The 21,861-nt window shown below is 31.4% G+C and overlaps 1 protein-coding gene and 2 non-coding genes across 3 annotated transcripts; all 3 read right to left on the reverse strand.

Annotated features, from left to right (window-relative positions):
- Positions 1 to 7,913: 7,913 nt before the first annotated feature.
- LOC130804923 (small nucleolar RNA Z105) lies at positions 7,914 to 7,986 on the reverse strand. The gene has a single exon (XR_009040102.1). It is a non-coding gene; the product is annotated as a small nucleolar RNA Z105 (small nucleolar RNA).
- A 97-nt stretch (positions 7,987 to 8,083) lies between these two features.
- On the reverse strand, positions 8,084 to 8,184 carry LOC130804925 (small nucleolar RNA Z161/Z228). Its single transcript, XR_009040104.1, has one exon. It is a non-coding gene; the product is annotated as a small nucleolar RNA Z161/Z228 (small nucleolar RNA).
- Positions 8,185 to 10,943: 2,759 nt separating this feature from the next.
- On the reverse strand, positions 10,944 to 18,190 carry LOC130804284 (putative disease resistance RPP13-like protein 1). Its single transcript, XM_057668671.1, has 2 exons — positions 14,189 to 18,190; positions 10,944 to 14,099 (listed from the first exon to the last, which is right to left on the reverse strand). The coding sequence occupies exon 1, from the start codon at positions 18,106 to 18,108 to the stop codon at positions 14,194 to 14,196; it is 3,915 nt and encodes a 1,304-aa protein (XP_057524654.1). The 5' UTR covers positions 18,109 to 18,190; the 3' UTR covers positions 10,944 to 14,099; positions 14,189 to 14,193.
- Between the last annotated feature and the right edge of the window lie 3,671 nt (positions 18,191 to 21,861).

Genomic DNA, 21,861 nt, shown 5'->3' on the forward strand with positions numbered 1-21,861 from the left:
TGGCAAAACACGAAATATAGCCCGCATGTATGACCCACTGAACTCGCCATTTTATAACAATTTTTTAAAAACATAACTTAGAAGAAATATGTGTTGCAGCATGCAGTACGAGATGTGTGCTTGTACATGCTGCATAAAAAATTCTAAAAAATCTCTATCAAATACAACTCAAATTGAATAGTCGGTAAGCCTCATAAAAATAGGCACAAGTTTATTACCCTTTTCTTATCCAATTGAGTGTATTATTAAGAACTCCGTACTATCTCTACATAACATGGTCCCTAAGCCTAATGCTTTGCAAAATTCGAGTTCAAATTGAACCATAACACTTAATAGGGAGTCATGCATGAAAAGTGATTAGATGATTAGTCATTATTTACTAGCTTTAGGATTAGCCTTAGTCTACCAATGTAATGTCTTCACCTAAATTTTTAATGGTTGAAAAGGGTGCCCTATCATCAAATTTAAGGGCCACAATCTTGAGAATTTAGGGTTATAGTGGTTAAAAACTTTTTTTTTTTTTATTCTTTTTAGTAGAAATTTGATTTTCATGGGTCATTATCTACATTTGTTTTTATTTGATTTTAATGGTATTTAAATGTTTTAAGAAATTAAGATGTATAGTAAAAATAATTAACGCCTACAAATGGTCTTTAATTATACTCCAATATGAATAATAAAGTGTAGGAGTATGGTGAATCTAATGATAACTATTAATGTGGTGAAAACCCTTTGAAGCAATTTGCAAGGTACATAATCATTTTAAAGGGTATATATTCTATGTAAAGAGATATGGGTGTTTTTTAAGTTTAACTTTTTTAAAATTATATTTACGAAAATATCATCGAGAATATGTATCCTTAAAGGCTGAATATGTACTTCTATAAAATGTCACTAAAATATATACTTTGAAACGACGAATATGTACTCTCGGTTTTGGTTTATTAATTTTCCTCGCTTTAAGTGGTTTTCCACATGATCCTATTATATATTATACTCCCTCCGTCCCACATACATTCTACCCTCTCATTGGAGTGGATACATATATGTTTTGTTTGTCGCCTTACCTTGGACCCTGCCACTAAGCGAGATTTACTGGATATCATAATTCATAAAGATGGTATGGTACTCCCTCTATCCCAAAGAATTAATCTTAATCTCCTTTTTAGTTCGTTTCATTACATTTGACTCATTTCCATTTTTATTTTAGACTCATACTCATTCTTTAATTTTTATTCACACATAATTAATCTATATTTTCATTTCATCCACATATTTATTTTACTTTTCCAAAAAAATATTTTATTATCACTTTTACTCACTTTATTATTCTATACAAATTTATACTTGAGACTATTTCTTTTAATCAGAACAAAATATAGTATTCCACAAAACACATAGACCAAGGTATTATGACAGCTATAATACTTGACTTACAAAATAACCAAAGAATGAAATGCAAGTGTGCAAGCCAGTGTAAGAAAGTAAGAAACAGAATCAAAATCAGATCAGTTTCTCCCTAATTCCTGCACAAAACTAATAAAACTTATGATTAATTAATCAATAAAATGGGTTTAGGAAGGTACTTAATTACGTACACCCTAAGCCCTAAACATGTTTTTTCCTCGTGCTCTCCCCACTAATCAAGACATGACTAATTACATCCTCCTAATTACATGTAATTAATTCTATCAATGTTTTTGGGAAAAAGGGGATGCCACTACTTCGATTTCCTCTAACTTTATACTTAATTAGTGTCTACTTTTATTAGTTACCATCTCGTTTATTTGTTTTGGTTTTTTTTTTTTTTTTCTGATTATATATTAAATGTCTATATGAAATGTTTTTCTAATTGGTTGAGAAAATGAATAAAGTAATTTTATTAATTTAATAAAGGATTTTTTTTGACTAAAATTTAATAAAGGATTTAATAAAGAATTGCAATAATGTTAGAAGTCTCTTATTTATCGTTTACTCAAATAACAAAATCTAGAACGAATAAATCTCATATCAAAGTTAATATCTGATTTCTAATTCACGTATAAAATATAAAGTAAAACATTTTGTAATTTCTTTTATTAATTATTGAGTAAAATATCAAACGTAACCAACGTTATAAAACAGAAGAATCATTGTTGAGAGTTATTGAATAATGTATAGGGCTTTTCATTTTTGTGAAGAACTAAAGATCCCCATTAATTGGGAGGATCTTATTTCTTTGACTCTAATCTTTGAAAATCCATATAATAGTCATTGAGATGAAACTCCATGCATAACCTAACGCTTGGAAGAGAACGTTTTTATGACATATGTATGTATATGTATCAAATATGAATTCAATTTGTATATCATCTCACATAATGCTTATACAACTCATTATATCATAGAGAGCAATAATGAAATAAATAAATATATCTATAAATAAATAAATAAATCATGATTACTATCAATAATCTCTAATATTAATGCTTGAAATAAATATATTAATGCCAATGGAGAAGCTATATAAATATAGTATGAAGTGTTAAAATCCTAAATTAGGGTATAGTATATTCTCTTTGTGATGCTACTTTAGGATAAAAATTTGTACTCTACTTTCATTTTGTGGAACCTTCCATGCATGATGCATGTATCTTGTAATACATTAGGTACATATATGTTAATAATACTACCATTTGTTGACAACAAGTACCAATGATTTGAAAATAGTTAGATTTTTTATAACAATAAAAATATTATTTTGTAGCCCCAACGCTATACACTAGTTACTGATAATAAAAAGACTGTTTTCGATTAATTTTTAATAATAAATATTATTTATAATTTTAAATATATAAATAGTACATATAATTTAAAAAGTCAATTTACTGTAATTAATCTATTACAATCCAAAATTATAAATTATAAATCTTTGACCTTATAAAAATAAGAAACGTAGATTTTATACACATATATACAATTTCTTTTACAAAATGCTATTATGCTAATAAAAATCTACTTAAGAAATAAAAATTAGTGGAGGAAAATTAAAGGAGGAGACAAAGATGATATAATATAGACAATATTGATTAGATTAAGAGAAAAGCAAGTGAATTAGGAGACAATAGGACAAGTTATGGTCCAAAGTGTTTCCTTCTTCAACAACTAATACTAGTATTATTTTTTGTGACCATATATATTTTTATAAAATAAAATAGACATATTTCTAAAGGACATGTCAGCACGTGATAAACCACGTGATAGATAATACCTTTTGGCTCACATTTTTGAGCCATACTTGACACTTGTGTTAAACTTGTGTGGTTGTATGAAGTGACTAAAAGGGTGATGATAAAGGTTTGTGGATAATAAAAGGGGCTTTAAAATTAAAAAAAAATTCTAATTTATATTATTTGCAATTTGATACTCGTTTTTATGATTTAAATATATTTTTTCAATTTGTACATCTAATCAATGTGAATTTCTTAATAAGTAAAGAATAAAATTGTTAGTTTGAGTAATTATCAAGATTACTTCACGTTCCGTTTATTTTTAGACCTTAAAGCAAAAATAAAAAGACCCTAAAAACTTAAGGTGTAATGAATAATTAATATAATACACCTTTTATTTTTTATTGTTGATATTTAAATTACTTTATAAAAATAGTACTAATAACTCACATAGTAAAAAATTGAAATTATATATAAACTTAATTCAAGTTAATATTAACCAAAAACATAAATATAAATTCTTAAAATCCTAAAAATTTAAATCCTTGGACAATAATCAACTTTATTCTTACTAATCAGCAATCACAAAATGGATGAGTTTCTTGTAAATTCAAAAATACACTAGTAGGAGTATTAATTAATTAATTTACATATATTGCTTTAAATTGTCAACTAAAGATTGAAAAATCTTCATCGTAAGTAGTTAAAAATGATTATAATAATTAATCACATAATCGTATCTTTATCTTGGTTAATTCGAAGATTTGCTGCGCCAACATATTTGAAGTGTGTTGTATCATTGTATGATTCATTGAACTTAAATTTAAAAGAATATCTAGGTTGAATTTAAATCCCATAGTAGTGCTTGGTAGATTATATATGCATTAACTAGCTAATGATTGTACCACATTAGCATAACATATTTGAAAGATTAAGGTTTACATTCTAATAAATAAAATATCTTATACTTAATCCATCAGACTGATATTTCGACTTTCAAATATAAATAAAACTAATATGAAAATTTTAAACTTTTATTTTAACCAACGAGTCTATGGTAGAAATTATATGCTAGTCTAGTAGTTAAAAATTTTCTTTGTAATCACAATTTTTTTAACAAAATACATAATCTATTTCAAATAAATTTTAGACATGTTAAATAAGATATCATGTGTTTAATTATATTAAAACTTTTCTTTTATTAAAACGAGGATAAAATATTTAATCAATTTTAAAAATGAAATTCTCATCTCAAGATAAAATAATTTTATAACCGACAAAAAATTTTAGCAAAAACTATATTAATGTGAAAGTTAGTAAACGATGGACTACCTTATGAAGTATTTTTTCATTTAAGTACTAATATGTGTAGTGGATTATAGTTTAAGAAATACAATGAAAAAATTCTTTGTAAATCCCAAAAATTTGATATATATACTAATGCATTTTCTTATGTTTATTTTTATAGAATTTAGTGAAGATGTTTATTTATTATTGTAACGTAGAAATTTTATAGGAGTATACATATAAAGTGATAGCGAAGGATTTTATTTCATATGTACAATTGAGAAAGTCCTACACGACCATAAGTCAATTAGAGCACTAATAGTGCTAACCAAGTGGCCATGATTTCACATGAAAGTCAAAGATAGTTGATCTTAAATTTTGAGAAGTTAAAAATAGATTTAATTATTTGAAATTTATATGGCTGAAATTAATATTAATTTATTTTAAAAAATAAATTTACAACTAGTTAAAAATTGACAAGGACACAAAATTTGACTTTCAAATAATTAGAAATATAAGATTCAAAATGCTGATAACCCTAATATGCATATCTTATTCTTAACGTAACCCAACAAGAAATTTTATAGGAATATAAGGACTATCATGTATTTTTTTTATTTGTTATAATTACAAATTAGAATGAGAGAAGGATAATCTTACATTTAGTCTTAACTAACATACAAATATAAATTAGAAAAGTCATCATGAATAAATATGTATTAAATCAGTCAAATAAAAATAATATGACAATGAAACGTGTAATATTTGAAAATTTGTGAAATTTATTAGGTCTAGTCTCCTCCCACCTTACCCTCTGTTTCAACTTCACAGTTTTAGCCATGTATATTTTAGCCCATTAAATCAATATTGAATGCCCAATTATTGAAGCCCAAATCTATAAATAAAATTTATGAACATTTTTTATACAAGATAGACCGAGGAAGGATTGGATTATATAAGAATCGAATCGAGATATTTTTCATAGACAATGATATTTGCTCTCCCATCATAGTAAAATCCCATTCTCAACATTTATGAAATTTAACTTTATGATATTTAGTACATTTTAATCTTTTGAAATTAAGACTTTGATGATGTGTGGATATTGGCTTTTACATTGGCTTTTGTTTGTTTTTAACTTGTTGGCTTATTAGTTGGTCAAACAATCAAAAAAGTGTTTAGTTATACCTTTTAAGTTAGCTGAAAAGTTGACTTTTAGACAATATAAAAAAGCTACTCCAATTAGTATTTTAATTGGCTTTTGATTTGTTAATTCTCTTTTTCTGTTATAAACATCCAACAGTAAATACGTAAATTTACCAAATATCTCTATAACCAACTAATTTTTTTAGCTAGTTTATTTTTTGAAAGATTTTTTTAGCTAGTTTAAAAGCTAATAAAAACAATTAATATTTTCAGTTGGTCAAACAAGCCAACTAAAAAATACAACATCCAACAGCTAAAAAAGCCAATTGTCAGTAAGGATCCAAAAATTTAACAGTGGCGCCAAATTCTTAACACTTTTTATCCAATCAATTCAAAAAAATTTAAATCTTTTCTTAAAATGTTCAATCCAAATTTATAATAGCTTATGTATGAGACCGTCTCCAATCGAAGCAAATCCATAAAAAAGTTCAAATTTAAAAAATTCGTTTTAATATTCAAAATATCAATTATTTTGACCACCTATAATTGGGACTATGATTGGACCGATCATAACTTAAGCCAAGAAAATCCAAATCCATTACCTAGTGGATTTAAAGCCCAATTGTTAGGCCTAATTATCATTACTTCGTTTATTTGAACACAAAAACTTAGACAAGACGGTCTCATTCATTATATCAGTTTGACTTTAAAAGGTATTAATTTCAGCTTAAATTAAATCAATTAAAAACAAATTCAATTTTGATCTGAAATTGATCAATTTTGACGTTAAATTGATCATTTCTACCTAAATAATTTTTTTTTTGGAAAAATTACATAGAATAATCCAACCTTGATTTTTCTACAATAATCTCACCTATTGATTAACCATTAATAATTCTAACTTTAAAGGGTATTTTCCTAGAGTAAACCCGATGACCGGATGACTTGCTATAGCAAATTTTATTTTTTTAAAAAAAAGATAAATTAAAATAAAATGTCGAAAAAATGTTAAAAAAATATTTAAAAAATATTTATGATTATTTTCAAAATTTTCTCTAATTTTAAATTAATTTTAAATTTATTTTTTTGGTGATTGATCTATTATAATAGGTCATTGGGTTACCCAAGTATATTCTAAGCAAATACCCTTTAAAGTTGGGATTATTCATGGTTAATCATAGTTGGAATTATTGTAGGAAAATTATAAAAATATTGGATTATTCTAGTTAATTTTTCCTTTTTTTTCACAATTTCATAATGGTGGTAATTTAATGGTATTATTCTGTAATTAAATTTCAAACAACAAATTAATTGTATAACACTATCAACAATAATGTTAAAATATTGCCCATTATAAGTACTCTTATTCGATGCAACATGATGATTCTTGTAGAATGAAACATAAGAGTACTTGTACTCTTTAATTATCAATCAACATTAGTGATATTGATCTTCCCCCAACAATTTTTTGTTTTATAATAGACTTGAAAATAAAGTTGTTGGTATAATGTTTGCTTACTTTGCATGTGAAGGTGCATAAAGTGTCGATTGCAAATTATGTTTGTCAATTGATTTAATGAATGCTCTTGAAAATGACCAAGAGTTCATAGTTTCTTTATTATAAAAAATTTCAATTTTAATCTAAGAATAATCAATTTATACCTTAAAGTGATTAATTATAATGAGTTATAACTTATAAAGATATTTAATTTTAACCTAAAATGTATCAATTATAATTTATGACATTAAATAGATCAAATACTAAATGTATATTAAGAAAATTTATAATTAGGTTAATTCAGCTATCTGTCTCATATCGAAGTCTAAAATGTCTAATTTTTAGAAATCAGAGAAATTAAAATATCAAAGTGTACACCATGACATTCAAGCCAAATAAGAAATTTCGACACTTAAAATTCCATCCACTAAAATGATCAACTATGTAATACCGAAAACTTTAATGGCTATAATTTGCAAAAAATAAATATTGAGATTGTAATTTATAAATGTCTAAATTTTGAGACTATAATTCGCAAATTATTTGTTTTTGAATTATAGTTAAATTTCACTAATAATGATATTTAAAAACTCTTTTAATGATATTTTAAAAATAACAATAGCACTCAGAAATATAGAAAATAAATTTCAATGATCAAATGATCTCATCCAACGAGTCAATAAACTCATCACAGTGCCAGAATAAAATATTTATTTTAAATGCGAAACAAAAATTCAAATTTCTAATTTAAAAATCAAATAAAAATTGAGCATTCAGTATGAGTAGGAGGTTTATATTCCAGTCATGAATATTATCGGTCTAATACTTAATTCATCATCATTATGCTCATATAAAAATATAAAATCTAATAAAAAAAGAGATTTTAGAAAACAAAATTAATATCATTTAAAATATCTAAAGAAAAAATTGAATCAAAGAGATGAATCATCAGAAAATCGGATGAAATACATCAAAAAAGACACAAGAATTAGTGTCTTCAGACGACCGTCGTGAGAATATTAATCCAAAATCATCATTTGATCAAAATATATAATCTATATTGAAAATTGTAGCTATTGATTAGCAATATTTACAGAAAAATTAAAGAAGATTAAGGAAGGAGGACGAAATGATTTGCACTTTGCAGGTATAGAAGAAACACAATTTGAGAGAGGGGAATATAAATGGGGAAGGAATGAAAGCGGCTAGGGTTTTACGGAGCTGAATGATTGGAGTAATTGGGCTTTTGGGTTTTTAGTTCTTGAACACTTTGGTCCCAACTTCGTTTTTATTACATTATATGTAACTATTTCGGCCGGTCTTGGACGAGACGGCCTCATAATAAGATCGTTAATTTGGGCCGGTCTAATTCGTGCGTGTATCAACCTCAGTTGCTTTCTCTCGTTTTTTCTATTTTTTGGGCATTTTTCAATTTTAATATTAAAGGTATCAATTCTAACCTTAAAGGATATCAATTTCAACTTAAAGTAAACTTTAAATAGATCAATGAATATAAAAAAATTTTATTTTGACCAATTTGTGTTCAATTTTGACGTTAAACTGAGTAATTTTAACCTAAATATAACTCTGTTTCACAATTTGAGAACAAAGTTAACAAAATGGTATTATTTTATCATTCTATGGATGAATTTTAAACAACAAATAAATGGTCAATAACACTATCAATAATAGTGTTAAAACATTGCACAATGCAAGTACTTTTATTCAATGCAACATGATGGTTCTAATGAAACATAAAAGTACTTGTACTCTTTAATCATCGATCAATAATAGTGATATTACTCTTTTCTCAACACATTTGTATATTTGTAAATAGTTCAGATTGAATATGTTAATAGTTAAATTATGACACATAAATTGACAATTGTTGTTTTATGATCTAACTCAATTTTGAACGTATAAGCTTCAATTATCGTTTTCAAAATAAGTATTTCAAAGTCTATAAAGATATTGTATAGGTTTTAGTTCAAATTGAATATGTTAATATTTAAATTATGACATATAATTTGACAATGATGTTTTATAATCTAACTCAATTTTGAACTTCTAATCTTCAATCATCATTTTAAAAATAAGTATTCAACTTGGATAGATATATTGTATAGCATTTAGTTCAAATTTAATATGTTAATAGTTTTAACACTATTGTCGATAGTTTTATTGACCATTTATTCCATGGAATGATAGAATAATACCATTTAATATAATTTTGTTCTAAAATTGTAAAACAGCATATTTAGGTAGAAATTGATTAGTTTAACGTCAAAATTGATCACCTATAGGTTCAAATTGAAATTTTTTACTTTAATTGATATGTTTAAGTATTACTATATGTTGAAATTGATACCTTTAAGGTAAAAATTGATAAATGTCCAGAAAATGGAAAAAAACAAGGGAAAGCATGTGATGTTGTTACACTTGCGAATTGGGCCGACTGACTCTTGGTCTCAATTCCAGACGGTCTCGACCAAGTTTTGGTGCAACTTTTTTGTATGTAGTCGGTCTAATGTTTTTCAGACCCAACCTATTAAAGCTCAATGTCTGCTTATTGCATTTTTAATGTCTATTTACATTATCTTTAATGCCCACGTATGTCATCCTTAATGCCTATTTATCGTATCCTTAATGTTTACTTACATTATCCTTAAATGCCTACTTACAGTATCTTTAATAACTACTTACATCATTCTTAAATTTATACTTACTGTATCCATAATGTCCACCTACAATATCTTAAATGTCTACCTACAATATCTTAAATGTCTACTTTAATATCCTTAATGCAGATAGAGTAAGTGTGTTGTACTTACAATATCTTAAATGTCTACTTACAATATCCTTAATGTCGACCGAGTAACACACTCTACATTTTCCTTTATAGGCTGACTCAATTAGTGATGGCTCTCAAAGAGACCGTCTCTCAAAAGAATTTATGTTTTGTTTGAGACCATCTTACCATGAGACGTGCCTATATAACTAACATGATTTTCTGATTAATTACTTTAAAATTAAGTGATCACTTTGTTAGACTAAATTTATATGGCGAGTCTAATAGAGATAGTATCACTATAAGACCGTCTCTTATGAGAATTTGTAAAATGTCATAGAATAATAAATTATTCCTAATACATAATCATCATCATAGTTAATGTATTTTGCTCATAGAAATTAAAATTTAAAGTTTGGAGAATGATAGGAAGACGAAAGATCATACCAGTATCAAAATTTTGCATGAATGTCACGAAAGAATTATTTAGCATGCTATAAAAGAAAGATGCTTATGTCAAAACTATGTTTTTTATGGCATAGTTTCACCTATTCTCTTTATTTAGTGAGTAGAAATATATACACAGTACAAGTTAAAATTTTAATATAAGGGGCCAAATATTTCATACACTACGGAAAATTTTTATGGTAAACGGATACAATAAAAAATAATTAAATGAAAAACAAGTTAAATTTATATAATATTTTAAAGCGATAAAAATTCTATAATTTAAGATGAAATACCTATTTAATTATAAGAACTATTAAATTCATAGTATACAAAGAAAACAATAAATTATAACTAAATATTGAATTCATAATTTATATAAAGTCTCAAAACACAATCTTAAGTGTATTTTTACTAGGATGATCACTTAACTTTTTGTGATTTTGTAATATTCAACCATTATATCAAAAACATATAATTAGTATGACTGTAAGAGTACGTGTTAAAAACACAACAACCGCGAGTAACACAGGTTTAGAATACTCAAGAAATGCTTCCCTAGTGTAGGTTCATAACTCCACGTGGATCAAAAGTTGACAAATACTTAGTAAGATTGTGAATGCCTTAAATATTTGGAAAATTCGATAAAATAGGGTTTTTTTTTATAATAAAAAATTCCAAAATAGACTTTGAGAAATTTTAATTCCCAAAATAAACGTCTTTGTGTCCGAGTCTAAGGTTAGGTTGTTTGTTGTTACTAACGGCGAATAAGAGAAACAAAATTACAGAAACAGCGATGAATCCAAATTTACTATGCATGTTGAAAGAGTTTAAAAATAGTATTACTGATCCCCTAAACTGTTGACAGGAATGTGGTTGATCTTCAATCTTGATACGAGGAATATGGTAAAATCTTGGGCTAGCCATGAATATGATCTTTATCCCAGTGACATCGAATGAGCATCGTTGTATTCGTAAACACGCAAGTGATGTGGGATATCAAAGTATAAGATCTATAATTTGTGAATAGAAGTGGAGGCTGTTTAGGGATTTTCTGTTCAGTATTATCTGTGTGCAGTTTGTTATAGATACTACAAATAATGCCCGAGGAAATTACATCCTAACAAATGTGGTAATGATTATCGCCCAAGAAGCTACCACTGTAACACCAAAAACTGCCACAAACAATAGGTACTTGGAGAAAATGGACACAAAAATTGAAAAGAAAGGAAATGTGACTCGATGATGAGTTGTTTCGTGTTAAACAATGGCTATATGCCACAATCTCACCTGATCTTTTACAAACCATTCTCAAACCCAACGTTACCGCTCACGAAGTATGGACCCAAGTAGTCGTAGAAGAACTCTTCCATGATAACAAAAACACTCGAGCAGTTCTTTTAGAAACTCAATTTAATAAACTTGCTCTATCTGATTTCCCTAATGCATCAAGCTACTGTCAGCAGATAAAACTTCTCGCTGATCAATTCGCCAACCTCACCAACCCGTTTCAGATCATAAGATGATCCTGCGCCTCGTAGCTGGCCTTTCGAAAGCCTATGACACCGTAGCCACTATGATTCAACAATCAGACCCTTTACCAAATTTTTATCATGCCTGCTCTAAGTTACTCCTAGAAGAGCCACGAAAGGCCCAACAAAAAATTGTCGTGGCAAACCTAGTAAAAATATCTGCAAATTGATGTGAGGAAGGAACGTGCAGGACTCGAAGTACTCCCAAGGCAACCTTTTCACGAACAAAATGAATGTCCATTTCAAAATGTTTTGTCCCATGGTGTTGGACAGGATTAGTGGACAAATATACAGCACTCACATTATCACAATAAACAATGGTGGCACAACGTAGAGGGCAATGTATTCGGCCTCTGCGCTAGATCGGAAAAGAGTAGGTTGTCGTTTAGAAGACCACGAGACAATATTATCATTAAGAAACACACAATAACCACTTGTAGAATGCCGGGTTTCAGGAAAACCTCCCCAATCAGCATGTATATGCAGTCAATTGTGAAGGTGAAGAAGGATAAAATATAGACCATGGCTGACGATACCTTGTAGGTAATGCAAGATGGGTTTGAGGGCAGAAAAATGAGGCTCACAAGGGGCATGTATGTAAAGTCAAACTTGTTGTACGTCATATGAAATATCGGGTCTTGTAAAAGTAATGTACTGTAGTGCTCCAGCTAGACTCCGATATAAAGTAGGATCAGAAATGAGAGGACCACAATGAGCACCAAGTTTAGACTTTGTGTCAACAGGGGTAGAAACCGGCTTACGGGTACTCATGTGAGCACGCTTTAATATTTCCTTTGCATATTTTTCTTGAGACAAAAACATATGAGTGTCATGACGATGAACAACAATGCCAAGTAAATAATGAAGAGGGCCTAAATTAGTCATGGAAAATTCAGAATTGAGAGACGACATGAGTTGTTTGCGCAAAGAGTCATGGGAAGTAGTGAGAATTATATCATCAACATAAACCAGAGATACGCCATTTGACCATATTGGTTGTACACAAACAAAGTTGCATCACTTTTGCTAGCACGGAACCCAATTTTCAAGAAAAAACTAGCAAATCGTTGATATCATGCCCTAGCATCTTGCTTGAGGCCGTATAGAGACTTACGAAGAAGGCAAATATGATGGGGCATAGCAGAGTTAACAAACCTAGGTGGTTGATACATATAAACAGTCTTATCCAAGTTCCCATGTATGAATGCATTTTTGACATCAAGCTGGTGAATACACCATTTTCTACCCATGGATATGCTAAGGACGGTGCGTATGGTTGCAAGTTTAACAACAGGACTAAATGTCTCATGACAATCAACACCAACAAGTTTTGATTTCCCATTCACCACAAGTCGAGCCTTATATCGCTCCAATGACCCATCAGATCTAAATTTATGTCTAAACAACCAATGACATTCCTTATTCTTGTAACCTCTAAGCATACTATATATATTGATGGAATAGAATCCCTAAAGGTGTAGCTATCAAAAACAGCTCAACTAAGAAAGGGAGATGGGATTTAGATATAAGTTCCCTCATTCAGGGGCGGACCTTCATTGAGACCAAAGAAGCCCGACCCCTTGAAAATGTTTTTGGGTCATTTAGAAAAAACCAAATCTTGTGTAATTATTACAGCAAAAAGGCGTGGCTTATTAGTTATTTTAATAACTCAGGCCCCTTTCTAACTTACGGGCTATGTTACTTGGACTCTAGTACTGATGTGAGATACTGGTACATCTAAATATTAAATTTTACTCTTAATGTGAAGTGCCTAAAAGTCATACCAATGTCCAAAAATCAATGATCGGACACGGGTACGTGAGTCAAAACGAAGAGTCCGAGTAACATAGCTTACGGGTCAACATCAACTACTGTGGTACCGCGCCATCTTCCCATGACCAATGTGGGAAAACCAAGTGTTAGAAAAGGTTTTTTTAAGTTCTTCTCTCGAACAAACACAATCAAGCACCTCATCCATCACAATATCACTTGTGTTCATTTCCAAAGCCAGTGTATAAATTAGTTCTGAGAGTTCATTACAACAAAATTAGTTGTTACAAGCAAACTACCAGGCACAAGTAAAGAGATCAAGATTATTCTTACTGCTTCTCCATTAGACTTCGCTAACGCCTAATAACCAAGGCTTCAGGTCATAACTTTGTCTTTTCTATGGGAGATTTGGCATATCAAGTCTACAAAGACAAAAAAAAAATTAAAAAAAAGAGTTCTTAAAAATGTACTACAATCTACATGCACGATAAGAGTTGAAAATTACCCTTACCGATCTTAGATGTAAATGTCATTGATTTTAACGCAAGGAAGATGGGAAATCTTGGGCCAATCAATGCCCTTATCCTTTTCGCATCTTACTTCCACCAACGGGCATCCAGATATATCCAAACGACCAAGAGTATGAGGAAACTTCTCTTCAGGCAAGCACATCAGATTCGGGCAATGCAAAATATGTAATTCCAAAAAACATTTAAGGGTTTTAAGGGCCTCCACATTCAGAAACTTCAAATTCGGAAAATGGTCTAGGATTAGTGTACTGACAGAAGTAGGAAGAGTACCCTTTACAGGAAAGCACTCAGCTAAGTAGTGTTGTATGTGCAACACTCTCAGAAAAGAAAACATGAGAAAGCTCAGAGTATTCCTGTGTCCACTTATTTTCTCAAAACTGTCACTGAATAGTATTTCTACATTAGAGGGCAAACCTTCTTCACTATCTCCGGTGAGCAGCTTTACATTATCACATGACAAGATATGCAAATCTCGAAGATTTGGAGTAGGCAAATCTACTACCCCAACCTTCTTTACTCTCCCTATATATCTTAGTTTGGGATTATTTTTAACAATCAACCTTTCAAGTGACCTTAGATTAATAAGGTCCATTCCTGTAGGAATATACACAGCTTCAAGGTCAATACAATTGTCAAGTGTAAGATGTTGGAGTTTTGGGAAGATACCCAAGGGGAAGTATATCAGAGTTTTCCCAATGTTTTCAAATGTTATGAACTCAAGAGAGTAGTGATGAAACTTAGAAGTATTTGGCATGTTAAACGGGACAAATTTCCACTTCTCACATGATTTGATTTTAAGGTCTGTCAATGATGTGGGCAGGTTATCCTCACCATTAAAACAAAGGCAAGGACAATGATATAGTGATAATTCCCGAAGTGTTGTCGAGTGAACCATTGCCTTGGGTAGAGACCGAATAATTTCACACTGCATTATTTCAAGGCATCTAATTTTAGGAGGTAATCTAAATTCTGCTAGTGAGACTAGGGTGGGACAGTTGTTGATAGACAGAGTTTCTAAATTATAAAGTGTGTCTATTTCGGGGGGTAAGCTCACTAACAGGATCAAATTATGCAATTTTAATGAGGCAAGTGATGTAAGATGAAATAAACTCAATGATGCTGACTGTGGTGAACAATGTAAGGATGGTGGCTGCAAGAATGAATTCGGTAATCTATCGCACCCTTTGATGTCAAGTTCCTTGAGAAACGGTAAATGAAGAGGTAACTCGCCTTTGAATTTTGGGCAAGTATGTAAGGATAGAGTCTCAAGACATGGGAAAGGAAGTCTTCTACCTTCGATTTCATGTCCTAGCCATGCTTCCCAACTCTTCATATCTTTGAAAACCAGGGAAGATAAGGCAGGAAATGGATTGCTCAAACCAGAATCGTAAGCATAAAATTCGGCCCCAATACTTGTGATATAGTCCATTCCCGAAATTTCAAGGTGCTTCAGAGAAGGAAGTAGTCCAAGTGGTGGTAATGAGTAGCAATACACACAACCACTAAGTAACAAGTTGACTATATTTGTGTAGATTGAAAGTTGGGTATCCAACCAACTTGGAAATGCGAGGCCAGGATACTTTTTTATGATCAGCCTTTCCAAGTTGGTTGGTGGCTTCAAATTTTCTAAAATTGCTCGGCTTTTCTTGCAATCATTACTAAAATTATCAAATGTAAATGCCAACTCTTGGAGGTACTCCCTACTGCTCAAATTTACAGCTAAGGCTTCATCAGGGGAAGGAATGTTTTGCAAACTTCTGATAGAAAGTTCGCCACGAATCTGCATTAACTCACTTAACTCTCTGATACTAGCTCCACCCTGCTCGCACAGTACAAAATCCGTCATAGTTTGCAGAGAAGTCAATTTGCTTATATGTTGAGGCATCTGCCTTAGTGAAGATGTTCCCTTTAAATCAAGATGGCGCAGTGACTGTAATATTGACAAATTTGCAGGAAGTCGTTCGAGCTTCTTGCACTGGAACAATAGAAGAGTCTGTAAATGATAAAGTTTACAGATTGACTCAGGCAACTCCTTTATTCTTGTTTCAGAGACATCTAGGAAGCGAAGCTGCTTCAAATTTCCGATTGATTCAGGTAGCTTGAGAACGTGATATTTACAGAGAGACAAGACACGCAGACAATGCAATTGAGGAATAAATTCAGTGGAAATTTTATTGCTCAAGTAGCAATCATAAATCCCATATAATGCCCCCAACTCTGCAACTGATGTCCACCTTGGCAAGGGGCAAAAAGTCCTCAAGTACTTGGCTCCATAGAGGTGTTCAAATTTGGAGAAGACATCATAATGATCCCGAAAATAAGAGAAGAATCGAACCTTTTCCGAGATATTTGATGTTACATGTCCACTCTCTTGGCGTGCAAAAAAGTCTCCAGTTACATCTTGAGCTAGGTCATGCATAAGGTCATGCATGAGGAATTCATCGCCGTCTGTTCTTTCGAAAAATGAGTATGATAACAATTGACATAAGTACTGTTCCCCTATACATTCTATTCTGCTGCTACTCTTAGATTGCTGCACAAAATTTTGAGCCATCCACAATAGCACTAACCCTTTCCTGTCAAATCTATGACCCTTGGGAAAAAGGGCACAGTAAGAAAAGCATTGCTTAAGATGGGCAGGCAAGTGATGATAACTAAGCCTTAAAGCAGGAACAATATTGCTTTGATTGTCACGTAGATCCCACACGGAACTCTCCAGAATAACATTCCAATCCTTGATATCTTGTTTAGACCACAATATACCACCAAGAGTTTTAATGGCTAGAGGCAAACCACTGCACTTATGAACAATTTTTCTACCAATATCGATGAACTCCGTGCACAAACTAGAACTCAAATATCCAACTCCAAGGGCATGTTTTGAGAGCAGCAACAAGCCATCTTCATCGGACAAGGGCTTCAAACGAATCACCTTAGCAGTGCGCATGGTATTTGTCACCCCATCATTTCTAGTCGTGACAATAACTTTGCATACCTTTGCACCAAGGGCAAGTGGAGCACGCAAGCAATCCCATTCTTCATATTTCTCATTCCAGACGTCATCCAAGACAAGAAGAAATTTCTTGCGTTTCAAAAGTATACTCAATTCATACTGGAGAGCACTCAATTCAAGCGAACCTGAGTACAACTGAAGTGTAATGCACTCAATTACAGACTTTGTAATTTGTAAAATATCAAATCTATCGGAAACATAAATCCAAGCCTTCATATCAAAGAATCCCAACCTATCATCATTGTACACCATTTTAGCAAGAGTTGTTTTACCCAGACCACCCATACCCACAATAGCAACCACACTAAGATTGTTTTGTTCAGCTTCCTCGGAAAGAAGGAAGCTGAGCAGCTCCTTCTTCTCTTGTTTCCTACCAACCAACTGAGTGTCATCAAGCATATAACTGGTTGGCATCCTTCTTAGCGTGTTTTTAACAGAAACCTCTTTAAGATTCAGGGAAGTGGATTCACTCACCATGTCTTCTAGTTGAATAACTACTTTCTTCATTTTCGAGTTAGCAGTTTTAACAAAAGAAGAACTACTAAAAGCAGGAAACAAATTCTTTACTTTGGTATTCAATGACTTACGTTTGGAAGTCGCATTCATGGAGGACAGCAATGCCTGTGTAGAAATCTCATCCACAATCTCCTCAGTCCGATAGAATATGTGTTGAAGTTCACTAAGCCATGATTTCACTGCAGGGTCGGTTATCTGCCTGTGTTCAGCATCAGCAAGCAATTTTTCAACAACTAACATCAAGCGCTTAAGCTTCATAAAAAGAGATTGATCAAGCTTTAATGTCTTAACAAAATCAACGACTTCTTTAGAGGCAAGCTTGTCTAAAACAACAGCAAGCACTGCACCAAGGATTGTTTCAACGATAGGCATGATTGGAAATTAAGAGAAGAGCAGAGATAGAAAGTAGGAGAAAACATATGAAAAAGATAAGATACAATAATCAAGACTTGCTTAATGAATATAAACACTTATATTTATGAAACCTACATCTTTCAATTAGTCAAAAAGAAAATTTATGACATGTATGTCCTTAGCGGCCTATGGGTCTACATAATGAGTCATAGAGAATGAGACATTTAGGTTTTACATCAAAAACCAAGAAGAGGTGAGAGACCACTTAAAAATGAATGGAAAACTCTCTTTTTCCATAAAGAGTATTGATATTTATGTGTTATTGTATTGTTATAATAAAAATAAAAGGATAAGAAAAATGACAAAAAAAAAATTGAACATTTTTAGTAAATTTGCTCCATAAAAAAAATGTCATATTCTATACAAATAGGAGGTACTATGATGCAAAGAGCATCCTTGTTTAAAAATTCTTTGCAATTCTTGTTGGATAATAATTATCTGTCCCCGCATGATACATGAGTCTCTCAATCAAAAATTCAAAATTATCGATTTTGTTAAGGCTATTATTAAATTTCACCACATTTTTTATTTTATCGTCATCTTTATTTTAATGAAATAACGAAAATGCATCTGAACTTAAAATTTGTGTAACACACTTCAATCTCACTCAATAACACTTTTATTACTCTAAAAGCAGCAGTAAATCAAAACGTAAAAATTGTGTAGCTAAAGCTTAAGAAATGAAATCCCGAACAATAATTCGATGTAATTTCATTTTATCGCCACCCTTTATATAATGAATTTGCATTGTTGCCCCTGCATAATGTACGAGCTAAAAAACTGTAACATCTCTCTAAAAACTCAGTAAAAACACTCTCTAAAATAACGGAAGCTAAAACTTAAAATTGATTCACAATGGCGAACCTTAATGAACATTAATACGATTCGGTAAGTAATTCAATCGATTCGAATTTTTTTTAAAAAAAAAAAAATTATGAACAGCAGTTCGTGCGACCCAACCACGGCTCGGTCACACGCGACTGCTATTTCTTTTCCTTTTTTTGTTTAAATTATTTTTTTTATTATTATTTAATATATGTTGTTGTCAATTATTTTATTTTATAATTTATAATATTATTTTTAAAATTATTTTTTAAATTTTATGTACATTATTGTAGTAACTTATAATTTATGTTGTACTAATTTATTTAAATTATTTTATATTTTATTATTATTTAAATTATTTTATTTTATGTGTATTTTAATCTAGTTCAAATTTTAAAGTGAATTATTGTTTATTTAATATTGAATTTTTTTATCTTTAATGTTTATTCGTACAATATTATATTAACCTAATCTTTGTTTTATTTTATGTTTTAAATAATATTTATTACTGATTAAAAAATTATTTTATATTTGCAGGACTTTGAAAACTTAGGGGATAATGTAGATTACTCTAGTAGATTTATTATGGATAGGGAATTTGATTCTGTAGATGAATTACATGCTTGGGCCGATGAGATAGCAATAGGAATAGGTTTTCAATTTACGCGTGCTTCTTATAAACAAAAAGGACGCTCTAAAGTTAATTTGTATTTCAGATGTCACCGATATAGTAATATTAGGGGTGATTTGCAAAACATAGATAATGCTACCCGACCTGGTTCTAAAAGTAGAGCATGTAGATGTAAATTTATAATTGTATGTAGTAGTCGTAAGCCAGGGGAAAAACCTTGGACGGTGAGGGTGTGTCCTGGTGAAAAAGGAAGACATAACCACCCGTTCTTAGTGTACAGAGATGGTCATGTAAGGGCAAATAGGTTGAATGTAGATATTCGGCGGCAAATACGAGAGTTTAGTGCAACCGGGAGGCAACTTGTGTTTATTATGACCTCAATTAGACAAAATTTTCCTGGTTTTTTTGCTAGTATGAATCAAATTTTTAACATTAGACAATCAATAACGAGAGAAGAGATGGAAGGTAGGACTTCCCTTCAACATTGTCTTTATATGGCCATAGAACATAACTGCGTGGTTTGGACAGACTTGGATAGTGGAGGAGAACTGAGTAGATTATTAATTGTGAATCCTACATTTATTCAAATGATACGTATGTGGCCCTATTTTGTGTTGATAGATACAACGTACAAAACAAAAAAACAAAAGTGGCCGCTATGTGAAGTGATTGGAATGACGCCAAACAATCACAACTTCTTGTTTGCGTTTTGTTTGATGCGAGATGAGGCGGTTGTGTCATATTCGTGGGTGTTGGAAAGACTGAGAGATTTTTTTGGCAGAGCTCAGACTCCCAATGTAATCGTGACCGATCAAGACGAGGGTTTATCTGCAGCTATTCGTGATGTCTTCCCAGGTAAAAAGGTTATATTGATTAATTGTTGTCGTTCTATTTATTACATATATGTTACTTATATTCAATCTTCAATTTAATGTAGATGTGCGACATTTATTATGCATATGGCGTATTGCCAACGACGTAGAAAACATGGTGGACAAATTGTGTGGCGGGAGAAGAAATCAACAAGGACAGATATTCAGGCAAACTAGGTGGAACCCCTTGGTTAACAATTTTACGCCCGCCGAATTTGAAAACAGATGGAATCGATTGTGGCTACTTGGTCGACTAGGAATACAAGGGTCGTTCGATATTTGGCTGGAACGCGGATACCACACAAAAAGAAATCTGTGCGTGCATGGATGAATGACTGTTTACACATGGGTAACCAAACTACCAGCAGAGTTGAAAGCCAACACTCGTCTTTTAAGTACTATGGTAGCGATAATATCTCATTTGATACCCTGTTTAAAACGGCACACGCACAAATTACAAATCGGCAATCGAGGATCCGACAAGCGCTACAGGAGTCCATGAGTTTCATTTCAAGGTCTTTGCGATATAATTTCTTGAGACCGCTATATCGTCATCTATCTATTTTTGCCTTGGAACAGTTGCTGCTTGAGCACAACCGTGTTAGAGTTGGGTGATTATGTATTTGACAAATGCGGTTGTGCACTTCAAAGCACCCACGGATTGCCCTGTATTTGTTACTTTTACTTTTCGATCAGGTCGAAAGGTTCGCTGTATTTGGATGACATACATCCATTCTGGAAGACTTTAACGTACATAGAGACAGAAACTGACACCAACGAAGAAGTAGGCATGCAAACGTCGATGATAAACAGTACTTTCAATCGTTAGTTGATGAAGTGTACGACGCATGTCTCAGGTACTTGAAGATGAATTACATCCTAATCGCCTCCATCGGCTTCTTTCTACTACAACACTCCAAAATCAGAGGCGTACGCTCAGAGCGGCCTCAAAAATTACTTTAGCTATGTGCCCCCTATAGCTGGGTATCACGCATGTATCAGTGGGGGCCCCGGCCTAGGGTGATGTGATCAACCAGTCCGTTCCAGCGGACTGTGGGCACCTGCTCCCCGTGGAGCCGCATTGTCAACTTGGCTGTCTTCTGCATGATCAAAAGCGCCTGCAGCACTATGGCCTGCACGTGTAAATTTACTGGCATGCCCGCGCACGACAGTCCAATCGACTAGGTGACCAACAGAGGCTTCGTACTCATTATAATAATACTAATTTATTAACAAATATAATTTATTAACATAAACAATAATTATTATTAACAACAACAATATTAAACTAATCATTATCAACAAACATAATTTAATAACATAAATATTAATTATTATTAATTAATAACTTAAAACACAAATATTATAAATTAAAAAAAAATA

The sequence above is a fragment of the Amaranthus tricolor genome, chromosome 17 (assembly GCF_026212465.1).
Source record: "Amaranthus tricolor cultivar Red isolate AtriRed21 chromosome 17, ASM2621246v1, whole genome shotgun sequence".
NCBI lineage: Eukaryota > Viridiplantae > Streptophyta > Magnoliopsida > Caryophyllales > Amaranthaceae > Amaranthus > Amaranthus tricolor.